This window comes from Dryobates pubescens, chromosome 10 (genome assembly GCF_014839835.1).
Source record: "Dryobates pubescens isolate bDryPub1 chromosome 10, bDryPub1.pri, whole genome shotgun sequence".
Lineage (NCBI taxonomy): Eukaryota > Metazoa > Chordata > Aves > Piciformes > Picidae > Dryobates > Dryobates pubescens.
The window spans coordinates 18320729-18348583 of record NC_071621.1 but is presented as its reverse complement, the minus strand read 5'-3'; the positions used below and the strand labels follow the sequence as shown (position 1 = coordinate 18348583).

The window sequence follows — 27855 nt, the reverse complement described above, 5'->3', positions numbered from 1 at the left end:
TGTCCAGAGATCACATCTCTTCCACTGGCACTAGAAGCCACTTATCAAGGCTGATTGAGACATTATGGATGGGATTTAGGAACAAAACCAGAGTCTGTAGATCCATTTTAGATGGAGATACATTTACAAAGGCTTTTCATATTTAGGATAGATTTTAACTAGAATGCCAAAGAATACATATGGCTACCCATATTGAGCTGGTCATGGCACCATTACAGTGTTTTCCTGAAGAAAAAGACTCTTGACTGTTTATCATAATCAAAACAAGATATTTTCCTTTAGTCTCAGCTTTGGAAATGGAAAAACCACTCTAGATTAAATCTTAAACACATATCAGCCAACACCACCAACAACCAAAGAATAAAATAAACCAATCTAAACAGAAAATATTAATCTTCAATATTTAAAGCTGGTAAACCTGCAAGTAGATGGCAAGATTCAGACAGTCCTGACAAGAAGGGTATCTCCTGATATTTAAATAAATAATTTCATTATTGAGTCCAGTTTTGGGATTCCCAAATTGTGGAAGTCTGATTAGGAGGTGGACCACACAATGTACAAGAAGATGTTCAGGGAGCTGAGTTTGTTCAGTCTAGAGAAGAGAACATTGAAGAGGGGATATTGCTGTCAACCACTAGTGAAATTTCTGCTTATGAATAAATGGAGTTAGAATTGGCCTAGTTGTGCACACTGGAAGGACAAGAGGTAATAATTGCATGTTGTAGCATGGGATATTCCAACTGGTACCAAGAAAGAGTTCACCAGTAGCTAGACACAGGCACACGTTGCTGAGACAGGTGGTGGAATAAGTTGGATGTGGATACCCCTGGAGAAATTAATGATATGAAGAGATGAGAACCTGAGAAATTTGATCCATCTTTGCAGTTACCCATACTGAGAAGTAGTATGGACTAAATTGTCTTAAATGGTCATTACACACGTTATCCTTCTTTCTGACTGAAGTTGCGTTTCAGCTTTGTCTGGGATTACATTCCTCCTCTGTACTTTATTTGTCACTACTAGGTATATAGTATTTCATCTTGATGGCCATATTATTCTTATATCTGCTCCACAGAACACACCAATTTGTACTGTTTAGGTTTTTACACAAGTTTCTTGACCAAATTTATAAGACAAAGCATAGTGTACTCACCATCTCTACGATCACTTCTAAAGTGTCTTGCTGTTCCATCAGTTTGGATGTACATTGTGCTAAGTACTGACAGGAATGACACTCCCCTACCAGCAGTTTATTGACCACAAATGCTTGTCATTTGAACAGTTCTCAAACATCAACACTCTCCATAAGTTCACTTACTCCAAAGCATAAACAGCTCTGACAGAAAGAATGGGGAATGCATTGTTAAAGAGATCCAATAAGGCTGCATTCCTGCTCCAGGCAGTATTCTGAACAACATAATTATGATGAACACTTAAAGATGCCCATAAAAGACCAAAAAACTAATCAAAACAAATTTGCTTATAAAACGTTCTTTCTGCTGTAGTCACACCAAACAACTGGCAGGGAGCTTTTAAAACACATCTACTGAGAACTAAGTTTGTCTGGTTGTTGGCTTTCTCCTCTGAATTTTGTAGCATTCCCTAGTGAGACAAATGCCCACTGTGTGGACATTTAGCATGGTTAGTGTTAGGTTTGAGACTAGTGTTTAGGGTAGAAAAACAGGTATGAAAAGTCCATAGGGATTAATATGATCCTTACATGAGCTGCAGTCAAGACATACAGAGTGAGGTTGGATCTTATTTGATTTCCCCTTTGCATCCCTGTTTACCATGCTCTGAGGCCACTCAGAAATTGAATGGGGAATTTGGTGAAGGAAAGTGTTGTTCTTTCTCATGTCTTTTCATAAGATGGGGTTATTGTTTTCCCTGTCCTTTACTCAGTGGTGATGGAGTCTGAAGTATACTAAACAGGCCTATGTTCATGAAGCATGTGGCACGCTTGAAAAATCTGAATCAATAGCTATTAAGAAGAACAAAATTAATCTTGTTCTTACCAGCAAAAGTTTGTTTCTTATTTGTTTGAATGCAAGGACAGGAGATTCTGATTCTTCCTGCTTTCCCCAACTGCTTCTTAAAGCTACATTAGCTTTGTTATACTGACTTAATATTCCATGAACAGTCACTACATACTGTGACATCACTTGTGTAATCATCTAACCATGTAAAAAACAACATTAAGGCAGAATGTTCCTTAAAAGACTTTTAAAATGTAAAATCAATAGTCTCCCTGGAAATGTAGCCCAATACAGGTTTTTCCTCTGAGCTTCTCTCTCTAGTGACACTTTTAATAAAGTGCTAATTATGTGCAGTCAGCCTTCTATTACACAGTAGTAGGCAAATGTTAATTACTGCTTTACTGCTGCCAAGATGAGACTGTCATGGACAATCTTGAAACTTCTTCAGTTCTACAAGAAATTCATGTCAATGAGAACCCTGGACAACAGAGTTTTTCTTCATCCCTTTGTTTAAGGGAGGTAGCTATAAAAATGCAAACTACCTGCAGACCTATTTGAACGAAGAGAAAGACAAACACAGAGCTCTGTTGCTGAAAATGTTAACAATTTTAGACATGCTGTAGCTGCTGAAAGCTACCCCTTGCTTTGGGAAATCTGTTTGCTTAGTTGTGTTTCCAATTTCAGAGAAAAACTGTAACTCTAAACCCACATCAGTTTTGTCTCACATTTTTCATCTACATCCAGAAAATACAGATATATATCTATGTATCTCAGATTTGCATCTCTTTTTGTCATTCAAGAGTGCTGCATTTACTCTTTCTAAGAATACTGCATAAGTGTATAGTTTGAAGAGACTTGATAACAAACTAAAATGTGGCCTGGAAACTTAACCTTAGCTTATTGATAAGGACTTAATAAAACTACTTTATTAGAAGGTTACTAGACTGCAGTTTGCATGCATGTGAATATGAAAACAGCAGCGTTTGGCTGAGATTCAGTTCTTAAACAAACAAACAAACAAAAGAGCAACAACAACAACAACAAAACAAAAACAACACAGGAGAAAAAGCTGAAGCAAGCTGAAGTGTCCTGTGGAGATGTGCATCTGTCTCCATTAATGATAAGGGGAAATTAGGTACCTCATGAATTGCCTGAGATTACAATGTGTGACTCTGGGGCTTTATTATTTGGGTGGGCTAAGGCACTGCAGCCATCAATGCCTGAAAACTGAACTTAACAAATGTGGAACTGGAACTATAGGAAACCAGGAATCAGGAACAACTAGAGATTACTGTGTGTAATACACCATTTTAAATTAAAGAGATTTTGGAGGGCACAGTTCCTCTAAAAATCAGTCTAGATTAACAAGAAGCTATTTGACCACATGGTATCTGACTACTGCTCTTTCTTCGTGCTCATGAATATTTGTTTATACAAGCAATTCCCTTGAATTGACCTACACTGCTTGCAGTGGAAGGTCTTATTCAGCATAGGCAGTACTGGCGTAATCTGATTGTATGAGTCTATACTGCAAATATTATTTATTGTTACTTTTAGAAATTATAGTCATCTTGATAGTCATAATTGTCAGGGCTAATGACTTCTTCAAAAAAGTGCTTTGGCATGCAGAGTTACTTAAGCCCTTTCCTAAGTAAACAACAGTGTCGGAGGTTGAGGGTAGTGGAGATTCTTCCTCTTCCCACTGGATATTCTCTGGAGAGAAGTTAGTCACCAAACTTTTAGAACTGCTTTTAGCTGAAACCAGCTCTTGCCTTTCTCATACTGTGACTCTCTCTCTGGGTTCTAATTTCTTTCTTTACAAAAATAGGCTAACAATAATGTCCACTTTGGTGTATCAAGGTCCATGTGTCAGCTATGCATTTGTTCTTACTACCCTTCAAGCTCAGGATCCTGTAAGAACTGGGTAGCTCCTGACCACCTGCTATTTTGGAAGGCTGGACAGAAAAGCTAACAACATCATCTCTGAGCATGGGACAGCACAGAAGAGGCACCTGTTCCACCTCAACATTGTAGCATTTATTTCTAAGGAAGCAATATATCAAAATAATGATTTTTATACTATTTTCTTATTTCTTGATGGTACAAAACTAGGAAAATTTATTGGAGCAATTAAAAAAAATATGGAAATGTGAATCTCATTCAGTTAAGTTAGTTTTACTTGTCTGTAGGAAATACTATTCTCAGCAGCCTACGAGATCAATTCCTTTGTGATAATACTAGAGATCAGCTTCTTTAATGTAAGTGACAGTATTTACCCATTGAAGGACAACACACCTTACAGCAATGGCTGGTGGTGAAGACATTTTTTTGCTGGGGGAAATCTCAGACAGCAGTTGTAAGAGTGGCCTTCCAGTATGTGAAGAGGGCCTACAAGAAGGCTGGAGAGGGATTGTTTACAAAAGCCTGTAGTGATAGGATGAGGGGCAATGGTTTGAAATGAAAGAAGAGTAGACTTAGATTGGATGTTAGGAATAAGTTCTCTACCATGAGGGTGGTGGAAAACTGGAACAGGTTGCCCATGAAGGTAGTTGAGGCCCCATCACTGGAAATATTTAAGGTGAGGTGCCACAGAGCTCTGGGCAACTGGATCTAGCAGAGGATGTCCCTGTTCAATGCACAGGGGCTGGAGTAGATGACTTTTGGGAATTCCTTCCAAGCCAGACCATTCTATAATCTGTGGAAGGCTGGTGCTTTGGAGGGGTTCCTGACAAGTAAGCATACATAGTCTTCAGTTGTTGTTTCCTTAAGTAAAAGACAGATGTAGCCCTGCCTTCTGCTTCCTGCAGTGTTCTATCAAGGAACATATAAAGGAAAAGTCACTGTCTCATTCTGCTATGAAATATAAAGGATGTCAATTAGTGTATTACCAATCTAGCACTGTGCTGTACATTTTATATGATCAATGATGCCAAAAGCCTTGTTGGTTTTGCTGCGCTAAAAAATGCCAGCTGTTTGGGAAAAAATGCAAACCTGAAGAGAAACAGCAACTTAATGGGAAGTGCTGGGAGAAGTAACAGCATCAAAACCCGCCAAAACACTTCGGAAAAGATTGAGCATTAACTTGTCTATGTGATGTCAATTTAATTTTGCAGTTAAGGTTACTAAGGTCCTCCTTTCAGTAAAGACCAAATATATTTGGCCTGACCTGGTTCAACACAAGTTGAACCAGGTGTTGCTAAACTAAGAAACAGGGGAGAGACCACACCACACCAAGAGAGACACCATCTAGCAGGCTAAACTTCCCCCACCACGAGGTCCAAAATGATGCAGCTTAAAATTAGTTTGGCCTAGGCTGCTAGCAGGCTGCTCAAAGCTGAAAACCTCCCCCATACCAAACAGGAGATAAGGGAGCTGTGTCAGGAGGGAAGCAGGAAGAGGAGAAAGGGGAGAGGCAGCTTGTGCTGTCTCTTATAAAGGCTAGATGCAGGCTTTCTGGGAATGAAATAACAAAAATTACACTTTCCAGTCTACCTCATGGGCATATCCAGACCTCCTGGAGGTCCTCTTTATGGTTTCTTAAAAGCACCTATGTCAAAATATGACATATGCAAAGGTAGGGAGGAATGGGATAATCCAATCTGATAGCATTGAACTATCTGTCACACAGGAAGACATTTAAAACCAGCACAGCCCACACAAACTTGGCTTTCAATAATCCCAGACTCAAGTTTTTATTTTAAACTATCAGGAGACAGTGGTAACCTTTCTGCCATTTAAAAAAAAAAAATAGGGGATTTTCTTATTCCTTTGGATATAAAATATGTCATGGTCTCATCAATGGTTTTGCATCAAAAAAACCCACCACTTTGCAAGCATGTTTAAAGAAAATACTCAATTGAAAATGCTGGTCAGCACTATCTGCACTTGATAGGTCTGTCATATTAAAAAGAAGGATACTTTGGCTAACTGATGTTAGTGGCAGCACTCCAGAGATGATGCTGTGCCTTATTCAAATATATGAGAAACCATTATCATGGCAGAGGGATCCTTGAAGAATCAGAACAATTTCTGGCCTGGATGAAATATATATTGAAAAGAGTGTTGGTAAATATGTTTTAGGGCACTGCGTAATCACAGAACAGAACCCCTGGTAACTTTTGTTTTGCCTCACTGTAATACGTCAGGTGGTGACACTGGAGTTTGAAACTCCTCCCAAGTTGTCTACTGCTCTTGCTAATATTGTAGGAGATGGAGCATTTGCCTCTTTGATAGGTTAAGAATTCATGACAGTACTCTCTACTGTATCTTCCTGTCTCAGGGATGCCTGCCCAAACCACAAGGGTCAAAACACTTTTCACTGTATTTTCTTTAGTAATACATTTACCCAGGACCCACGGTAATATCATCCACTCGACGATGGTTGGTGGTGGTCCCTGCATGCTCAAGTCTGACCTGTCAATGTGCTGAGAAGCAAGCAACAGCAGGAACAAAAAAGTCAAGTAGGACGCAGTATGGCAGATAAATTTGATAAATGGCTTTCGGATGAACAGCCCTAATGGGCTTTTGGGAGCTATCAGGTAGCACACAGAGAAGACTGGGAAAAGAAGTCCTATGACAACACATGTCAACATCTTCACAGCCCAGTGTCGCCTCCTCCATCCAGGGAACTCATCATACCAGCGGGATGCGAGCAGCTGCTGGCAGTTGGGCTGAGCAACAAACTACAGAGAGAAGAAGAATAGAAAATGGTTAGTTCATTGTTACCTCTTTAAAGATATTTCCATGCTATGTATGTTACAATAAGTAACTTTTGGATAGAGATGAAAAAAAAACCAAATCCAACCTACAGCCTATGCAAGCCTGCTTATACTGATAATACCAGTAAGACAGGCTGACTGATCCTGCTCTTCCTTCAATGCAAAAGGTATAGTATAAAGCCATCAAAATTCTCTTTAACAATAAAACTTGACTTCCCCATTACTTGAAGTACACAAGGAACCAATAGGCCTTAAAACATATATACCTCAAAAGCTGAATTCAAAGTATAAAACAAGTTCACAAACACTTCCATTATTCAAGCAGCAACATTTGTGGAGAAGTCACAGAACAAGAGGTAGAAGCCACTGTGAAAATGAAAAGCATGACTGAGATCTGTAAACAGTAAAACTGAATTCCACAGCAGTGGATGAACTACTCTGTGTTCCCTGTGAATTCTCTAAAAATCAGGCTTACGTGATTTCATAGTGACAAAACTCTTACAGACACATTGTATAATGCTTGCACAACATGAACCAAGCACTAGCATTCTCTAGTGTTTTACCACTACTTGTCAAACAAAAAAAAACAAACAAACACACACACCCAAAAAAAAAGAGAAAAGGAAAAGGAAAAGGAAAAGGAAAAGGAAAAGGAAAAGGAAAAGGAAAAGGAAAAGAGGAAAAGGAAAAGGAAAAGGAAAAGGAAAAGGAAAAGGAAAAGGAAAAGGAAAAGGAAAAGGAAAAGGAAAAGGAAAAGGAAAAGGAAAAGGAAAAGGAAAAGGAAAAGGAAAAGGAAAAGGAAAAGGAAAAGGAAAAGGAAAAGGAAAAGGAAAAGGGGGAAAGGAAAATTCTTTATGTTCTGTAGTAGGTTGACCCTGGCTACATGCCACATGCCTACCAAGCTTCTCTATCACTCACCTCCTCACAGAGGAGAGAATATCAAAAGGCTTATGGGTCAAGATTAGGACCAGGAGATCACTCAGCAATTTCTGTCAAAAGTAAAACAGCCTCAAAATGGGAAAAACAAAACTAAAAACAAACAAACAAAAAACCAAACCAAAAACCAAACAAACCCTAACTTCATTTATTGCCAATCTAAGCAGAGTATGATAATGAGGAATGAAACCAAATCTCAAAACACCTCCCCTTATCCCTCCCTTCTTCTCAGGCTCAACTTCCCTCATGATTTTGTCTACCTCATCTCCACCAGCATCAGGGGGTTATGGTCAGTTCATCACAAGTTGTCTCTGATGTTCCTTCTCCTCAGGAGGAAGACACTCACACTCTTCCCCTGCCCCAGCAAGGGGGCCATCCCACAGGAGACAGTTCTCCATCAGCTTCTCCAATATGAGTCCTTCCCACAGGCTAGAGTTCTACTTCAGTGTGGGTCCTTCCCAGGTGGTGATTGCCAGCATCCCACCAGCCAACAAGTCATAGAATCATAGAATTACAGAATGATAGGGGTTGGAAGGGACGTCTGAAGATCAGTGAGTCCAAGCCCCCTGCCAAAGCAGGGTCCCCTAGGGCAGGTCACACAGGAATACATTCAGGTGAGTCTTGAAAATATCCAGAGGAGGACACTCCACAACCTATCTGGGCAGACTGTTCCAGTGCTTCCTCACCCTTACAGTAAAGAAGTTTTTTTCTCACATTGAGGTGGAACTTTCTGTCCTATTACAGGACCTGCTAGTAAAGCTGCTCCAGAATGTGCTCTTCTTTCCACAGAGCCACAAGTCCTGTCATGAGCCTGCCCAGCATAGGCTTCCCATGGGGTCACAGCCTCCTAGATGTGCATCCACTTGTTTCAGCATTGTCTCCTCTGCAGGCTGCAGGTAGTTGTCTGCTCCACTGATAAACTCTGCAGGCTTCAGGAAGACAGCCTGCCTCACCATGGTCTGGAGCATCCCCTCCTTTTTCACTGCTCTTGGTGTTTACAAAGTTGTTTCTCTCACATATTCTCACTCTTCTCTGTGGTTGCTGTTGTGCAGTGGTTTTTTTCCCCCTCATACTTAAATATGTTACCACAGAAGCTTTACTTTTGTCACAGGTGGGCTCAGCCTTGTCCAGCAGCAGATTCATCTTGCAGCCATTTGGCACTGGTTCTATTGGACATGGGGGAGCATTCTAGCAGCTTCTCACAGAAGTCACTCCTGTAGCTCCTCTGCTACCAAAACCTTGACATGTGAACTCAGTGGCGTTACACATGTGCATATATACATACATTAGCTGAAAACTTAACAAAGCTATGCAGAAACTTCTTTATGTTGTTAAATAACATAATTGTTAATTTATATCAAATAATTTAAGCTCTGGAATCTAATAAAATATGCCTAGCTTTGGATTTTACATTATTTTAATAATACTTAAAACCAGAGGGGCCAAGTTCCTTTGGGGATGGATAATAGGTAACTTCCCAAACAGTTTCTGAAATGCCTGGGATTATTACGGGTAGAAAATGCTATTTAGTGTGGAATGAAATGAGAGTCAGCATATATCTTTCTGGATCCTGTCAGAAATGGTAACCTGAACCAAATTCAAACCTCGTGTACGTTATTGAAATGCCATTGTCCTTAACAGAGATATATTTGCCTATGAGACACCAGCACTGAAGCTAGCTCTGACTGTTGTGAAATACAAGAAAATATACTCATACCACAAACATCTTGAAAGTAGCCTTAAAGAAGAATAATGGAGTGTTCTCTTCCATTAGGAAAACTGCATTTGCAAAGTTTCAGAGTGTTTGAGTCAAGATACAGGCGTCTGGAATAATACTGCATGAAGTCAGAGAATTGTTTCAAAGTTATATTTTTGCTATGTTTATAATACAGGTCTCCCACATTTGTTTTTACCTCAGTTTGTTTTGGTAGGTACAGATTAGTGCTTTGCTTGAGTAGTAAAAAAATATGACTTGTGGGTTAGTTTCTGAGTAATTTTTTCCCCTCCCTGGACTGTGCCAAATAGATGTTTGTTTCCCATCCTTCATAGTATCTTCCTACTACCTATCCCTCACCCATCTAAAAGTAATGAGTTCCTAAGTCTTGCTTTTGTCCCCTTTCTCAACACCTTTGAGCCACCCTCATTGTGTTGGGGACCCAGGTAAAGTTAAAATTTCCAGTGGCTGGCAAAGGCTGATGTTAGATGTAGGGAGCCTACTCCTTGACAAGAATGGCTGTAATGTGGAAGAAATTAAGTAAAAGGGGTGTTTTGTCTGTTTTGTTTGGGGTTTGGGGGTTTTGTTTGGTTTTTTTGTTTGTTTGTTTTTTCCCTGAGTCCACCAAATATTGAGCTTCCCTGGGGCTGGGTAGACCAGGATTGATGCTGAGGTACCTCATGCCATGAGGAGATGCTTGCTGACTCACCATCTAGAGTGCACTCCACACTGTGTGGGCAGCCACTGCTTAGTTCTAATCTTTAAACAGATTAATACACAAAACTTTCAATGTTAATACAGAAAGCACTTCTGAGTAGGCTTGAAAAATTGCTCTTGTCTCCTAATACCGATATTAAACTTTGCCATGTTGTGACTGTTTCTAAGGTATGATGTGTTAAAGGGCTGCTTTCTGAGGCACAAGAAGCTTTTGCAAATCCCAGATGCTGAGGAGTCAATGTAAAAAATAATACTTTTAAATTATCTTTCATAGTTTTCTTCAAAGGTATGTTTTAGCACTGGTTAGATTATCTGAACATATGAGAAAGCTAATATAGACTATATGTTTGATGTGGCTAGAGTTGAGGAGAGCACCATCAGTAATGTACCATCACTGGAGGTGTTCAGGAGGAGACTTGATAGGGTGCTTGGTTGCATGGTTTAGTTGATTAGGTGGTGTTGTATGATAGGCTGGACATGATGATCTTGAAGGTCTCTTCCAACCTGGTCTATTCTATTCTATTCTATTCTATTCTATTCTATTCTATTCTATTCTATTCTATTCTATTCCATTCCATTCCATTCCATTCCATTCCATTCCATTCCATTCCATTCCATTCCATTCCATTCCATTCTACTAGACATTAAACACATTAAGAAGCAACTAATAGTGTAGTATGGAGCAAGTGTGTGAATATTATGTCAGCACTTTAAGAGCTGAAAGCATAGGGAAGCAGCCCTAGTATTGTAGGCAAAGGTCTGTAATAGAAATCACAACACTGCATCTACAAATGATACACTGCATTTTTGAAATGTCCACATATATCAGGTTTTCTGATGTTGTTTTTATCTAATAACAGTTGCCAAGGTTAGTTAATGCCTTGAAACAACAAAAACATGTCTCTTTACTGCAGCCTTTTCTTTATAGTTCTGAACTCCAGTGGTCACATAACATGCACTATGAACCACTCCAAAGTGCCTTCTTCAGACAGCTGGAATATTGCCTTACATCTCTTGCTGACACTTCTTTTATAGTTACAGTTTTCTGCTTCTTCTATCAAGGAATTGTAGAAATGTCCAAATTAATTTTCACAAATTTGACCACTTGCTCCATTTTTGTGGTTGAGAGATTACCATTGTATGCTGTGAATTATGTTCATAGTGTTACCTACATTTATAATGTTTGCTTCATATTGAATGAATTCTTGAATGGGGCACAGTTGGGGTACTCTGGTGGAAGAGGAGTGTACTCAGTGGTGAACCTCACAGGCTTGCTCCTCAGCTGCCCAGAGGAGAGCTGATTGTTGCATACTGTATTTCCCATTTTGAGCTTGTGGACCTGTTTCTTCTGGTGGAAATGAGGTGAAGATATTTTGTACCCACATCATGTCTTCATATATAATAAATATTAGGGTACATACAGGAACTGGAGCCGGGGAAGTCCTCCTGGGACATACAGTGTAAAAGCTGCCTCTACAGGCTCTCTCAGAGGCATTTTTCATAGGTCACATACAGCTATATAAGTCAAGTAAGTTTATCTGTGAATAACATATTTTATTACTGACCCTGAATTCTTAATACACTTTTTGATTTATCCACTAAAATGCCCTGCTTTACAGAAAAAAAAAAAAAAAAAAGAAAAAAAAAAAACAAACCACAAAATACAACAGACAAAACCACTATGATCTTTATGGCACAGTTCTTTGGTTGAATGAGCCCAATTATTACAAAGTTTTTGCCCTGGGGGAGGGCTGCAAGAGCCCTGCTTCCCCAGGGGACAAAAAGAAACCTGAGCCAGGGGAACAGAGAGGGACTTGATTTCCCCCTCCCAGAAGGAGGGGTCCCCCAGGTAGAAGGTGGTCTATTCCACTCCCCCTTCCTGTCCAGCAAGCCTATAAAAAGGGAGACACTGCAACTATCTTTGGTCCTGCCTTGCCTATTTGAAAGGATGAACAGCTGCTGCTAGCCTCCTGGTTGGGCCTCATCTTCTCCCTGCTGTGTCCATGCTTCTCTAAAGGGCTGAAATCCACGTACAGTGAGGGAGATACAAGGCCATCCAAATTTGGTTTTGTATATTTCCCTATTCATCCTTATCCCTTACCCTTGTAAATCCTCCCTCTTACTGCTATAAATATTTTTTTTTCTTAAAAATTTTACTTCTCCTACTTCCAAATCAACTCCAGATTGTTTTTTGGTAGATTTACCTCCTTCCTTTTTCTTTTTCCCTACCCCCTTTTCTTCCCTCTTTTTTTTTCTTTTTTTTTTAACTGGGAAAAAAAAAGGAAGAGGGAGTGGGGAGGAATTCTCCTTTTTTTCCCTACCATCTGAGCTCTTGAATTCCAGTTAAGGCTCAAACCACTGCAACATTTTGATGCCCAATGTGGGGCTTGAAAAATAGTATTTTATTTGAAAAGTAATACTTTGTTTGGAAAGAAAGGATTGGAAGTAGAGATGTTAATTTTTGAAGACTCTAATGTTCCAAGCTTTTGCATGGGTTTTTGGCTGGATCTTTTGGACCCGTATCTATAAACTAATAACTTACCATGTGGTTTGGTTAATGATAGAGATACTGCTTGACTGGATAAAAAGTTTACCAATGCAATTGGGCATGTACCTCTTAAATTCTATGAATTTCACTGGCAGTGATAACTTCTCTGACACAGAGAATTTTTCTGAAGCAGGCTATGAAACTATCCGTGTAGATAAAAATGTCTTTGAGGGAAAATTGCATTATATAACAATATGTTCTATATTTTTTAATGCAATACTTATAGTATCATTCACTCTGGCCATGTGGGGTGGAGGAGGTGATAACCCATTAAGAACTCTCTGCAGAGGGACAATGGGTGCAATGCGGTCTTTTGTAAGCTCTGATAGCCGAGGGTTGGGGTGCTGTGAACACTCTAAGCACTGCGCAAACACATAGTTTCTCTAGCACCTGTCACCACACCCTGAAAAAAGATGCAAAAATCATCTCCAAACAGGGATGGTGAGGAAGGCACGTCAGCAGGACCCAGCAGAGTTTTCTATTAGAAAGGAGCTGTAGAACTGCATGGCAAAAAGCCATATGATGCTTCCCTCCTGAATGCATAATTGCATTTATTATCACACAATAAAGCTAAGTAGACTCATAAGTCATCTCTGAACTGTGATCTAAAAAAAAAAATAATAATTAAATAATTGTGCACAAATATTTTACAGCTATCAGAAACAGAAATACTCTGTAACATTAATTTGCCAGTTCTCTACTGCCTATGCCAAAATATTTTCACTGTAGTGTATTTTTCCTTCCTTAATTGGAGATATTACATTCCAAACTATTCAAAGTAGCTTTTGTACTGTCAGTATTATGTTGTGTTATTTGTCTTTGACATTGTCTTCACATAATTGGCAATCAGCAAGTTTTTATTTTCCAATTGTTTTCCAATAGCTTCCAGCAGTTTGTAATTATGCAAGGGGTTTTGCAATGATTATTCCTGGTAGCATAAGTGAAGCTCCTTCGTAGAATTTGCCCATCTGAAAATGTTTTGGTATTCATTCTCTTCATTGTCATCCTGGGAACTGGTTCTTTCCTGAGACTGGTGAAAATAAAAAACTATTCACAGTGCCAGCAAAAATAATCTGGCAGAGCTTGATATTAGTGATATCCAAACAGATATATAATCCAGAATTTTGTTTTCACTGCTGATTAAATCCAATCTTTAGTTTTGCTATGAGATATATATCCCTCAGTCAATGGAAATTATCAAGAAAAAACACAGGATGTTATTAACTCTATATTGTCTTTATCACAACAATATTGATATAAAAATAATTCTTTTGATAGATAACATCTCATCAGTTATGCACTGTAGCACAGAATTACCTTAAAGCATTTACTCCATTTTATTAGGAAATCTGCAAAGATATTTTAAAAACCCAGTTGTGATAGAGTGCTAATTTTTATACTTACACAGAAATGTAACATAATCTGAGGTCCCAATTAAATTTTCACTGTGAGGTCAGGAGGTGGTTTAGCATACGTTAGGTAGAAAAAGCATGTGACTTTTCATTTAGAAATGAAAGCTGTCAATGGAAAGTGATTAAATTTGACTTATGTGCAAGTGAGTTGTGCTGTAATGCAAAGAACTATCCCTGATACCATTCTCTAACAGATGAATGTTAAAGAACTTTTAGGGGGAAGGAAGCAAAAGAAAATGTTTATCATAAACTTCCTTCGTATTATGTTCTTTAAGTGCTATTCTGCATGGCCATTACAGCCAAGATGGTAGGAAATCTTAGCTCTGAGGTCTGCTCCTTTGTCACATACATTTTCCAATGATTGTGTTCGAGTTCAAAAATAATTAAGCCAAATTAGTTCTTTCTCCAGAACATTTTATTTTTTGTATTTAACATATTTCCCCAGATATTTTCTAAATGATACAATTATTTTAACTTCAGATTTAGATGTCAAAATCCTTTGTCTGTTGGTTGTGAAAACTATATTTGTTTGGTGCTAATGACAGATTCAAGTCCCAGCCTCATTAAGTAGACTTCTAATTTGGTACATTGTTTCTCCCTGTAGAGACATCACTGCATGTTCTTTTCCCTATCTTCCTCCAAAGATTATATTTTCAGCACTTACTTTGTGAGGACTCTTTCATTAAGACACAAACCCCCTCTCAATTGTAATTTAAATGCTTTAATGTTATTAGCCAGATCAGCCCCACATTTTCCCTTCTGGACTCCTCATGTTCTGGACTCCTTTGGGTATAGTTATACCATCTGTTTGCTACTTCAGGCCAGAAGTCCTGATTCCTGTGCTAATTACTGTAAATCTTCTAATGTCTATCTTGTCTCAGTTCAGTGCCAACTGGAGCAGGCTTTTATTATAATCTTAATTCTTGCTGGTCCCAGACCACTGGGTCAGCTTTTCCTCAGCTCCATCTGCGGCTGTGTCATTAAAGTAACTAGTCACCTCAGTCAGGGTCAGAGCACTAGAGCACACCAGCTTGTATATCATCAGAGCGACTTGCTTCAGGTCAGATCCTTATAGCAAAACAAATTCACTGCATAGATACCTTCATCATAAAATCCAGAGTTGACACTGCTTTCATCAAGCACAGAATACAATGCCAGGTTTTAAATTCTAATTATCCTATTGTTTAACTTAAAACATGAGGAGGAAGAAAACAAAACAAACAACAACAACAAAAGACTGAAAGGATTAATGAACAATGTTACACAAACAATGACACTGCAGTTTCGAACATTTTAAATTTCCTTTTTGTCACATCAACACAAGCAGATGCTCTTCATTTGATTCACTATTCCTTCTCAGTAAAATGAATCAGCACAGAGAAAAATATTAAATCTGTCTATTAAATAGGTCAAAATTTAACTGTAATTGCATTGATTCTGATTAATTGCTTTGAAAAGGCAACAGCAACTGAAACTTGAATGCAGTTCTTAGGAACCAGCTATGCATGAATAGCCTTGTTAGATTTCCCAGTGGTAAAGAAAAGCCAAACATTTTTGGGGGCTTTGGGATGAGTTTCAAACTTCAGAACTGGGATGCTGGTATAATACTTCTGATTCCCTTTTTGGGCAAGTGTTAAATTTACCTCAATCCAAAATACTTCTGTAGGGAAAAACAATTAATGGACCCATAAGTATCTGCAGAGGTAATACTATATGACCTCACTTCTGTTATATTGGATCCCTGGTTTTGCACACATAGCTGGTGTATTTCCATGCACAGCAAACAAAAAATAGTCCAGACTGTCCTACACTTGGGACAGAATAACTCTGTACAACAATACAGGCTGGAATTCACCATTTAAGGAGTAGCTTTGCAGAAAAGAGCTGGAGACACTGGTAAACAAGCAGCTGAATATAACTGTATGTGGTGCAAAAGCACAACTTGAGCTGCAGTAGCAACTGAAGTATTGCCAGCATGTCATGGACAGTGGTAATTCCTCTCTCTTTTGCACTTGTGAGACTGTGTGGAATGCTGTCTTGTTTTGGGTCCCTCACTGCAACACGGACATGAACAAATCGAAATGAGTCCAACATGGCACCTCCAAGAGGTTATGGGGCTCGCTCCCAAGATGGTCAGGGACAGAAGAAAGGAGTAGGGTGTACTCATAGTGGGAATTCACTTGCTGTCTTACACAAATGAGAGGTTATGGACAGAAGCAGAGCACAATGAAAGGCCAAGGATGATCATAAGCTGCATCAAAGGATGTAAGAGAAGGCTCCAGGGTATTTTTTATGATCCTACAAACCTACTGTATTAACATGAGTTGTGTTTTCTGGGGCAACAAAACTCTTTTTAGGAGTCATAGTAATTGTGTTTGCAGGTTTGAATGCAATTCTTTAGGAATTAATTCATTTTCTAGGAGTACAAGGTATTACTTAGAACTTTTTCACCATTGGTTATTCCCTTTGAAAGGAGGCTGAGCCTGTCTCTCTCATATCATTGAACCATTTTACTGCTAAACAATACATGGGACCATTTCAACTGTTTCAAACATTTGAGGGAGAAAAAAGTTATAATAATAAAAATATTTGTTTAGGTCTCTGTCATTTCAGTTCTATTATTCCAAAGGCAATTTCTAGACATTGTTTGCTGTCATTTTCTAAACAAAAATAAATTAACTGTTAAGAGAATAGAACTAGTAGCTCATCATCCTCCCAGTATTCATTCTAACACTGAATAAATTGACTCCATAAACACATTTTGTTTATAATCTCAAAAGTCTCAGTTCATTTTAAGAAACCAAAATCAATATCTATTTTAAATAACTTAATATCATCCCCCTGTACACAGCACTGGTAAGGCTACACTTCAAATTCCCTGTTCAGATTTGGGCACCTCACTACAAGGACATTTGAGTTTCTGGAGCTTGTCCAAAAAAGATCAAAAAAGCTGGTGAAGGGTCTGAAGAACTGGGATTATTTAGCTTCATAAAGGGAGGCTCAGGGGAGACAATCACTCCTTACAAATACCTAAAAGGAAGTTGTAGTGAGGTGGGCATGAGTCTCTTTTCCCAAGTAACAATGACAGAATAAGACAAAATGGCCTCAAGTTGCACCAGGGGAGGTTTAGGCTGGATATTAAGAAGAAAAAAAAAATCTTCACAGGAAGGTGGTAAAGCACTTGACACAGGTTTCTCAGGGAAGTGGTTGAGTCACCACTCCTACAGGCATTTAAAAGATGTGTAGATGTGGTCTTCAGGAACACAGTTTAGTGGTGACCTAGCAGTGCTGGGTCACCAGTTTGACTTGATGATTTTAAAGGTCTCTTCCAACCAAAACAATTCTGTGCTTGCCCAGGGAAGTGACTGAGGCCCCTTTCCTGGAGATATTCAAGGTGAGGCTCGAGGAGGCCTTGGGCAACCTGTTCTAGTTGAGGATGTCCCTGCTGACTGCAGGAATATTGGACTAGATGGTCTTTGGAGGCCCCTTTCGTCCTGGACCATTCTATGATTCTGTATTAACACAGGCAGAAATCACATGTGCTGTTCACAGCATACAGTTCATATAAATCATGCTATCAACTCGAACTGATTTGGAAACAAATAGTCACTATATAGTCTGATGTCAGGCCCAGAGGTTGTAAGAAGCAAAAAAACCCAAAACAACACAGCTCTGGACTAATATTGCCAGCAGCATGCTGCTGCATCGAGACTGGTTTTGTGTCCTGTGTTGGTAAGGCTTCCAAGTACTTGCTGGTCAGCCAGAAGGGGTGAGGATTTAAATTACAATCTTTATGACAGATTCAGTGAGTTCCTTCAAAGTCAGCTCATTGTTCCACCTTGCCTGCTTTTGTAGATGCCATCCCACCAGAAGGAAAAGTTACAAACCAACCTGTCAAAATTAATGAGAGAGCTCCAAATATGTTGAAAGCAACTGGAGCACAGAACACAATGAGAGTTTAATTGGAGAAAAATAAGCAGCAAAAAGCTTTGAGTGAGAGAAGGGTAGGAAAGTGACTAGAAAAGCCAGCTTCTTCCTCTGGGCATTGCTTCCTCATCTGAGACTTTCCACTGGCATCACTGGAGACCATCCTGTTCCTTGTGTGCAGCTTGTTCCAGTAGCCAAAACAAGGTAGAGAGACATTCTTAGCACTATTTCCCCTTTTTGGATGTCCTTTCAGATTTATGCAGGGTATTGAGCTATTTGAAAGAAACCTGATGGCAAATATTTTTTTTCTCTTCTTTTCTCCATTTCCAGGCTCTTTGTCTGTTTCTGGGAAGAAAAACCTTCTTGGATCAGTGATATTTTGTCACATTATTTGACTTTATAAACAATGGCAATCATCTGCCATTAGCACCAGGCAAATTGAAGTTTCACTGTTAGTTTAGCTTTACAAGATGCCATTCTGCATCCTGATGTGAAAAATGGATATAACTTTTCTTGACTCCAAGCTTATGCTGCTCTAGCCAACTGATAAGAAAGCCAACACAGTCATTTTGAACTCCATGATTTCCACTTACTTTAGAATGACTGTTTATTATGTGAAGTTTACTGGAGCTGAAGATGCTGAAGTTCCAAAAAAGTCAGTGTGAATCCATGTTTTTGGAAAGCATAACACTCACTTGAAAGCTGACTGAATATAGAATTAGAGGGATGAGAGAAAAATAAAAACACAGACTGATTACAAAGGAATTAAAACTAAATAAAGTAATAAACTGCATGTTTTTTCTCTTGAATGTTGTTTATCAACATGCTGTAGGGAGGTCTGGCTTTGTAGTTTCATTAATTCTAAGGAACAGATTGCATATAGCCACTCGATCTGCTTTTCTTTTTCTTCAGATACTTTAATACTTTCATCTTTAAATTCCTCTTGTTTAACTTGGCTGTGTATTTATCTGAGAATGTTAAAAGCTGAGAAATCAGATTAATCATGCAGCATAAAGACTAAGCTGAAATGACAAGTCTTTGGCAGTGAAGTTCAGTGAGTACTCTTCTGAGACCATTTGCAGAAGAAATATATATATGTCTGTAGTGGATGCATCAATTATATCAGTCAAGTGTGGCCTTCATGAATCTTCCTTCTGGCCTTCACACAAGATGTTTATCAATTTTTCCATGATCTATACAATTAATCTTCCCAGATTTTCCTTAAATGAGTTTGGAGGCACTGCTCTTGAACAGCGAGTTGACAAGCACCATGTACAGCTTCTGCAGTTTTAACACAGAATACAAATCTTGGAAAGAACTGCAAGGAGTATAATTTTTTGCTCAAAAATCCTTTCTCTTCAAAAGCTCCTTTATGGTTAAGAATAGGTTGTGGTTGAACAAAATGACCCTCTATTGTGAACAGATCTAACAAATAGTGTGCTTTCCCATAATGGGAAGATATCTACAAGAGCTGTTAATGAAATTCTGTAAACCCATCATCTGACAGCCCGGAGAAATGACAGTCCTTGGCTAGTTGCTTCCCCTTATGAAGCTCTGACATTTGTAGCAAAACATTTGAGTTCAGTATATCAAATGAAAATCTGGAGCTACTCTCACTGTTCCAGTACATAGAGATGTCTGAAAATCGTTGGTGTCTTTCATGATGGAGAATGAGAGTGGTAAAAAAGCTAATAAAAAAACCCCAAACTGGTTTACTTGAGTTTTACATATGTGTGTCACTTTTAGAGATGCTCAGGCTACAGCTACACTGAAGAAACCAAAGAGTAACTGAGTTTGAGCACTAGACACAAGTTATTCCCACTACATATTTGCTCTTATCAGTCAGCTCTATGCAAGGCAAATCTGCAACTTGTTGTAGCCCATTTGCTTACACATCCCTTAGCATCACTTTGTCTTAGGTTCAGGCTATGGTTTGCTTTCATTTAGCAGCACAAACTGTGTCTCAAAGACTAGTTTCCTGCACAATATTTTCCTGATTTATGTCATAAAAAATCTGTTAGACTGGCATTTCTAAAATTCATTGCATGCTCCTAGAAACTGTAACTTGGGAGATGCTTTTGTTTGCCCAACTTTCTTGCTGTTTCTCATGGAGATGGAGAGATGGAGTAGAACATGGCTTATAGTTCCAGGTAAGGGAATATATTTTATTTTAAAATGTGGAAGAAAATGACCATTTGCAAAAAGCTAGAGGTGGACAAGGCATTTGTGGAATGATACAAGCACAGGCAGTGTTTCAGTCCCTGGGGATTTGAGGCGACATTCTTCCTCAACAGATCACATACAATTTGTTCACTGACAGAGAAAGAGAAATACGGTCCATAGGCTGTTGTCGCTGCCAGCATGACATGCATGCCTTAGCTTCTGCTCCGGCAAGTCAGAAAGGGTACATTGCTAAGAAAGAGCTGCTCTTTAATCCATGTGAAAAAATAGCTCACTGATACTCAAAGGAACATTTTCTTCTGCTTCCTTTGCACTCTTCTGTAGTGTTAAGCACATATATCCTGATCATGTGCATGAAAACATGTTTACCTAAACTGAAATTTATTTGTGAATCAAACATAAGGTATAATTAAAGAAGAAATTTATTGTATAGTAAGAGAACAGTGAATACAGAGGAAAAAAACCAACCTCAGTCAAACTTACAAAACCATTTAAGTTCCTATGTGATGTGCAACTTAAATTTAGATTGCACGTGTACCTTTCCTATCCCCTACATTACACATAACACACAGGCTTTAACAAAACAAAACAAAACCCACAAACAAGCAAAAAAAAATCAGCTAGAAGACTTCTGCCTTGACCCATAGACAGGCTGGGCAATGCCTCCTGAGCTGGAGTCATGTTCAGTATCTATTTTTCTCCATGACATCCAGCTTGCTGCTGTAAAGGTCTCATGCTAATACTATCAAATACTGCAATCAGGGAAGCAAGACCTCTTCTTTACCAAACATCCCTCTCAAAATATTCCCTCACTGAGGTGATAATGGTGAGATCCCTGTTCCTCTCCTTTAGCTACTGCTGCCTAGTCTGTGTCAGTTAGCCCCAACTCTGCCAGAGGCTTTTGTGCTCCCAACTTCAGCCTCTATAAACACAACAAAATTGCTATTTCTTCAGCATCCAAACAACACAGTGAGAAGCAGAGAGGATGGCAGCTGAAACAATCCACACTTGAAAACTAAACTATAATGTCAACTGAATTATGCTGTAATTGTATAGGGAAACAGCAGCAGTACACTAAGTTTTAACTGTGAGCTCCTTTAGTGCTTCATTTCAGAACTTCAGAGATAATCCAACAACAGGGGGGTTTGGTGGGGAATTATAGAAACCCCAGCAAGGGATCTGACACATAAATCCCTTAATTCTCTTATGCTGACAGCTTGCTAAGGCAAAAACTCACCTCCTGTTTGAAAAGAAGACTTGATGGCAGGTATATCTTACTACTGCCTGGCAGAAATGTTTTTCTTTTTCTGAAGTACTGAACTGCTGGACCTGTTACAAAACCCAGGTTTTCCTCAGAAACAGAGGGAGCATAGCAGCCAAAGGATTCAAGGCTGTGAGAATAATATTTACGCTTGCTTTGGCAGAATATTTATATTGGCAGTGTTACAACTATGGTAAATTTACATTAATTGCATTTGTGAATGAAGGAAAGCAGAAAAGAAGGGAATCTTTGCCTTGTTATTATTTTTGAAAATTGTAGGATAATAATCTTCACCTAAATGTTTTGAGGTGGTACCATCATATTTGTTGAAAAGTTGGTAGGTTGTTGAATAGTCCATTATTAAATTGTTGTTATTGTTGGTTTTACTACTTTTACTTCTGACACTAAATATTTGTGTTTCATTTCTGGGGGAAAAAACAAACCTGTAAGCTGAACACTTTCATGTTTTACCTTCTGATACAATAAATAATTTTATACTGATCTATCCTTTTCCTTTCTCAATCATTTGAAAATTCATAGTGCTTGAACTATCTGTGAAGATAAATATCCCTGGAGTACTACCACAGTATTAATAACAAAAGTGACATTCTTTTCATACCCTTAAAGGTGTTAAGGGCTAAGGGTTTCTCTCTGAACTCACTTGATAACACAGGCCCTTAGATCATGTAATGCCTCAGAAGGAATTCCTGTAAACAGTTTTCTCTGTTTCAGCTTAAGGAGTTCTTCCAATTTTTAGAATGAAATATAAATTAGCATTTGCCCACCATTACCTACTTTCCAGAAACGATATCCTACTCTTCTTAAAGGATTGTACCTTCTTCTTAGCCTGTACAACCTTTAGCTGTCAGGTGTCTCCTATGCAGTAAGTGCTAAGTAACAAAGGTAGTGACAAAAAATATTTTGTTCTTTGGAAGCCTGAGTTGCTGACTCTTCCCATTGACTATGATGGGACTCAAGGCCAGGCTGCTGACATAGGACCCTTAGTTAAACACCTGAGGTTACATGGAATGAGTCAAGGACTCATGGCACAGACACACCATAGGAACGGCTATTTCTAATTTCTATCTTCATGCTATTAAGAAGGCAGAACAGTCTAAGCCTTGAACTAATATTATTATCAATGCCTCAAACCTTTTTAACAGAAGGTAAACTTTCAGCTTGTCATATGTTGTGTAACTGAATCATGTACTTTTGTGAACCATAACAGGGCTTCTAATGAAGCCCTGAAGGTTAACTTTTTAGAATAACCTCCAATTTAAATTCCTACATTACCCTGGTAATTAAATATTATTATCTTTCCTGCACAGCAGGTGGAGGAAAACATTTCTTTTTCCTCTTCATCCACCTAAAATAATAATGAGCCAGATCCTGCATTTGAGAAACAGAGCATAGGCATGTTGCACTTTATAGACCTTCATCGGTTTCTACTTTCTGAAGATCTGCATAGGTCTTTCTCTCCCACAAATGTTAAGGACACTCATAGTTTTTTCCACGATTATTCAGGAATGAAACACATTCAAAGCATAAAAGCCATGATTTGATGTAACAAAGGACATGCCAGAGGATGTTCAGCTCTGGATTTCTTTCTTCTCTTGTTACTATTCACTCACCTTTGGGTTTCCTCTGTTCTTCAAAACATACTGTAAAATCCTTGCTTATCAAATCTTAGCACAGTCAAGATGTTAAATCACAAATTTAGAAGACAAAGGAATCCACCCCTCCAGAATAGGGACACATAGTTGTATGGAACTGGTCAAGAATAATGATCAATCACTGTATAGTAAAGAAAAGAAACAATCCTCATGAAATCACACAGCTGTGTGACAGTTCTAAGAAACACTGCCAGCACATGCTCCAGCATGTCTGGACTGCTCCAGCACGTCCAGGTCCTTCCTGTAATAGGGGCTCCAGAACTGAACACAGTACTTCAGGTGGGGTCTCACCAGAGAAAAGTAGAGGGGGAGAATCACCTCCCTCAAGCTGCTGACTATGCTTCTCTTGATGCAGCCCAGGAGGTGATTGGCTTTCTGAGCTGCAGGTGCACACTGGTGGCTCATGTTGAGCTTCTCATCCACCACCACCTCCAGGTCCTTTTCTTCAGGGCTGCTCTCAAGCCAGGTGCTGCCCAGCCTATATCAGTGCCTGGGATTGCCCCAACCCACATGCAGGGCCTTGCATTTAGTCTTGTTGAACCTCATGAGGTTGTCATGGGCCCAGCTCTCCAGCCTGTCAAGGTCCCTCTGGATGGCATCCATTCCCTCCAGTGTGTCTGCTACACCACACAGATTGATTGCTAATGGCTGTTCATCTGGATCATGTTCTAAGATCCATTGACTGTAAACTTGAGTGTTTCAGGAGCTTACCCACCTAACTCACCTGTAAACAACACAGACAGACCTTAAAGCAGATTTAATTCCTACAGCGCTCTTACCATTTGACATCCACAAGTATATCCAAGAAATCTGCACAATACTGAGTTACATGACACAGGAAATACAAATTACCACGTAAAGGAAAATTGTTGATCTGTTGAAACTCAGAACCACCTGTTAACATGGACTGCATTGGACATGATATGTACTGGAAGAGTCTGTGATCTCAATTCTTTGTCTGCAGATTGCTAAGCATTTGCCTAAGCAGCAAGAAAACTGAGAGCAGTTATATATCAGGTAAGCAGATCAGTTCCTCAGTGTCCCTGCAAAGCACAATGTGCAGCACATATAACACCCCCTGAATGGTTGGCTTACATTACTGTGAGACCAAATTTAATATAAACATCATTGAAATAAACTTGTGCTTTTAATTCTCTCCTCTGTTTACTGTGGTTCAGCATGTGTTCACACTGCTTTTGTGTTGGGCCCTGTACATTTAGCACTATATAAATGTGAATGAAATGATTAGGAAAGTTAAGGAGACAACAAGTATAGAATCATAAAATAACAGAATCAACAAGTTTGGAAAAGACCTCAAAGATCATCAAGTCCAACCTGTCACCACAGACCTCATGCTTACTAGACCATGACACCAAGTGCCACATCCAATCCCCTTTGAATACCTCCAGGGACGGCAACTCCACCACCTCCCTGGGCAGCCCATTCGAATGCCTAACAACTCTCTCAGTGAAAAACTTTCTCCTCACCTCAAGCCTAAACTTCCCCTGGTGCAGCTTGAGACTATGTCCTCTTGTTCTGGTGCTGACTGCCTGGGAGAAGAGACCAATCCCCTTCCTGGCTATAAACACCCTCCTCTTCTCCAGGCTAAACAATCCTAGCTCCCTCAGCCTCTCCTCGCAGGGCTTGTGCTTGAGGCCTCTCACCAGTTTCATTGCCCTTCTCTGGACACGTTCAAGTGTTTCATGTAGATGCAAATCCTACTGCAGCTCAGTCTGGGGCTCATCACCCAGCAAAACTATGTAACTTGAGCTCTGGGGGGAAGCAAGAACAGACAGATCCCCAGCAAGTGTGTGGAGGGAGGAAAGAGGGCTGTAAATTCCTACAGTTATGGATACACAATCAAAATTAACTCGTGTCCAGGATAACTTCTTATTCAGGATTTCTTGTTCTCTAAAAACTTGTTTGTTAAGCAAATGTTTTGTTACTGTGAGTAGAGAAAAAAAGTAGCTCATAGTGCTAAATCTATACCAGGTTTGTAGAGAAGCTTATAGAGAGTGTGAACAGTGACTTCTTCAAATGAAAAGCCAACTTACATTGCTGCCAGTAACATTCTAAGACAAGAGCTGTGAACAGCTGGCAAAGAATATGCACTACTGGTTGCTTAAGGCAGACATCCCAGCAACATTTCTTTTAAGGAAGATGCAGAAAAGGAACTGAAGCGAGATATTTCCTCTGTACTTTACTAACAGCAAGTCTTCTCTTTGAGTTAATTACTTCTATCAAGTGGTCAAAATAAAAAGCCACATGAATAGTTTAACTAGAGCTGTGATCAGGGGGTTGCAACTTGTGTGAGGTATGCAGCATTCAAAGGTTACTAATGCCTTCTGAGACATCATTAAAAAGTTAGGGCTGAGATTCATTTCCCCTTATGCATTCAGAATCTGAATCTATTACCACAGGGTAGAAACTGCAGCTGATGCAATAAGTTGGCTAACTTGCATCCACATTTTCAAAGCCTAGTGAAATAATTCTTTTAATTGACGTGCCCTGTTCCCTTGCCCAGCCAACAGAGCAGAGAGAGATGTCTCCAGAGTTAACTTAGATGTCTTATCTTGAGCAGATAGGATCTCCCTCTGTGCATGCCTCTGTCTTTTGACTGTATAAGGAATTTGCTCACATACTTAGTGGGATAGCTTCACAATCCATTTAAAATGTAGGCACAATTAAATGCTGTATTAAGCAGATGTGCTCCCACCCTACGATTAAAGGACATTTTTTTTTCTAGCAGCAATGTGTGCAGCTTCCACAGGGACACCTACTTTTCATTCAGTTCTGAGGTAATAGATAACCAATTAGAGTAAGACTTTAGGTACGTGTAGCACATAAGCTACTTACATAATTTATGCTATTTCACAACCTGTGGAGTCTTTATCTATAAACACAGAGACTTTCACATGATTTACAAAGCAAACATATGACCTGTTTTAGAGTACCTGGCTCTTGCCTAGAAAAATGTTTATCAAACTTTTTGAATACTGTGGGTGAGAGTCTGCAGAAATGGGTCTTTTGGAGACATGGACCCAAGCATGCATACATCACTCCTTTCAGTTATGTGAGTCATAGACTAAACACATCTTCCTTTGGTGTTAAAAATGTCCAAATATTATCAGAGTCTATTCTTTGTGGGGCTTTGTTATTTTTCTGCATAGTGATTTCTGACTGCACCTTTCCAGTCTTTTGACATATATTCACATACAAAGTGGCTGTTGTGTTTCTGTTTATTTTCAGGTGTGTTCTGTTTTTTTAAACACAGGATAATTCTTAGATGTTGTGTTTCCAAAGTCATTCCTGCTTGCAGACTCAGTAAATCTGTGGTTTGCATCCAAAAGACTTTTAATGAGAAATTTATTATAATGACTAGTCAAACTCAATCTGTGGTTCCAAAGGAAAATTTCTGCTCTCTGAGAGTCACAAAGTTTGACTTAGGCTCTCAAGGTATATTACTGGCAAAGGAGCGCCACAGAAATGTCCAGCATTTACAGACAGATTTTATATTCCATATCTGAATACAAAGCCAACCTACTCAATAGAATGGCAGTTTAAACATCAAAATACCATTACTAAGAACATGAAAATTTTATTTCAGCACTCTAAAATTATTTTATCTGGATGTTGTTGAGATACTACATTTTGGTAAAGACCAAATTTTACTTTCTATCATGTTTATACCGCTTTGTATAATAATATGTTACGGATTATATTAGGTAACATTACAAATGTTACAGTCCAAGTGAAGAAAGAAGAAACTGCAGCAAAACAAAATGCTTTACTTTATTGAAATGAAATGTTTAGACATCGATATGGAATGACAGATTTGAAATGATTTGACATGTTTTCACTGAAAATTGTACTGACTTTATGACATTATTGTGAAACATTTCCATTTCACTGGGTTGTATTTTGCATAGAAAGCTAATGATTGCATTTTGAAAAGTCTTCTTTTGAGCAGGAGAAAACAGATGGCTTTTTTTTTTTTTTTTTCCCCAGTAATAAACAACTTTTTTAAATGCTGCAGTACCATTTTCCTAGAAAACAGGAACTGGTCTATGAAATGTGACTATTGTAGAATCATAGAATCATAGAATCAACAAGGTTGGAAAAGACCTCAAGGATCATCAAGTCCAAGCTGTCACCCAACACCTCATGCCTACTAGACCATGGCATCAAGTGCCACAGCCAGTCCCCTCTTGAACACCTCCAGGGACGGGGATTGTCATTGTATCTAAGATTTAATCAACCAACTAATAACATAATAATGTATGTTATTGCTCATATCATTAACCATTGCTGTGTGTTTTATGGGAACATACAGGTTTATGTTAAAAACAGTTCATCCACAATGTGTGTTTCCTCTGTGGGTGAGTCCTACCTCACTTAATCTGCCTGCAAGTAAGAGAGCAAGATCGTCTGAAGCTGATTTCTCTGAATTATTCCCCCAAAGTTCTTATTAAAAAGCCTGTACTCATGTTAAATCTGTGGCACATTGTTAAAACACACTCCATCTTTCACTCTGCTGCTTTGCCAGTTCAGGCTCTACAAGCAGATGCTAACAACCCAGAAAACCAGGGCCTGTGCCTTGGAAGAAGACCAACTAGAGGTGTCGGGAGCGTTTTAGTAGTTAAAGCACCACATGTTTGGTAAACATGGATTATTTAGCTCTATAGAAATGTACTGAAAAAAAGGAAAATAAAAATTTAGAAATGGTTCTGATTTAAGTCAAACCTTAGAAAATGTTAATTTAGGATCAAGAAAAATGTCCTTCCTGAATGTA

At 38.9% G+C, this 27855-nt stretch overlaps 1 protein-coding gene across 1 annotated transcript in view; it reads right to left on the bottom strand.

Moving 5' to 3' along the window:
• TRPC4 (transient receptor potential cation channel subfamily C member 4) overlaps window positions 1–27855 on the bottom strand; it is a 166738-nt gene that overhangs the window by 38394 nt on the left and 100489 nt on the right. Inside the window, exon 5 of the mRNA XM_009902821.2 lies at window positions 6322–6658. Within this exon, the coding sequence (XP_009901123.1) occupies window positions 6322–6658 (337 nt within the window). The remainder of the gene's footprint in view (window positions 1–6321; window positions 6659–27855) is intronic.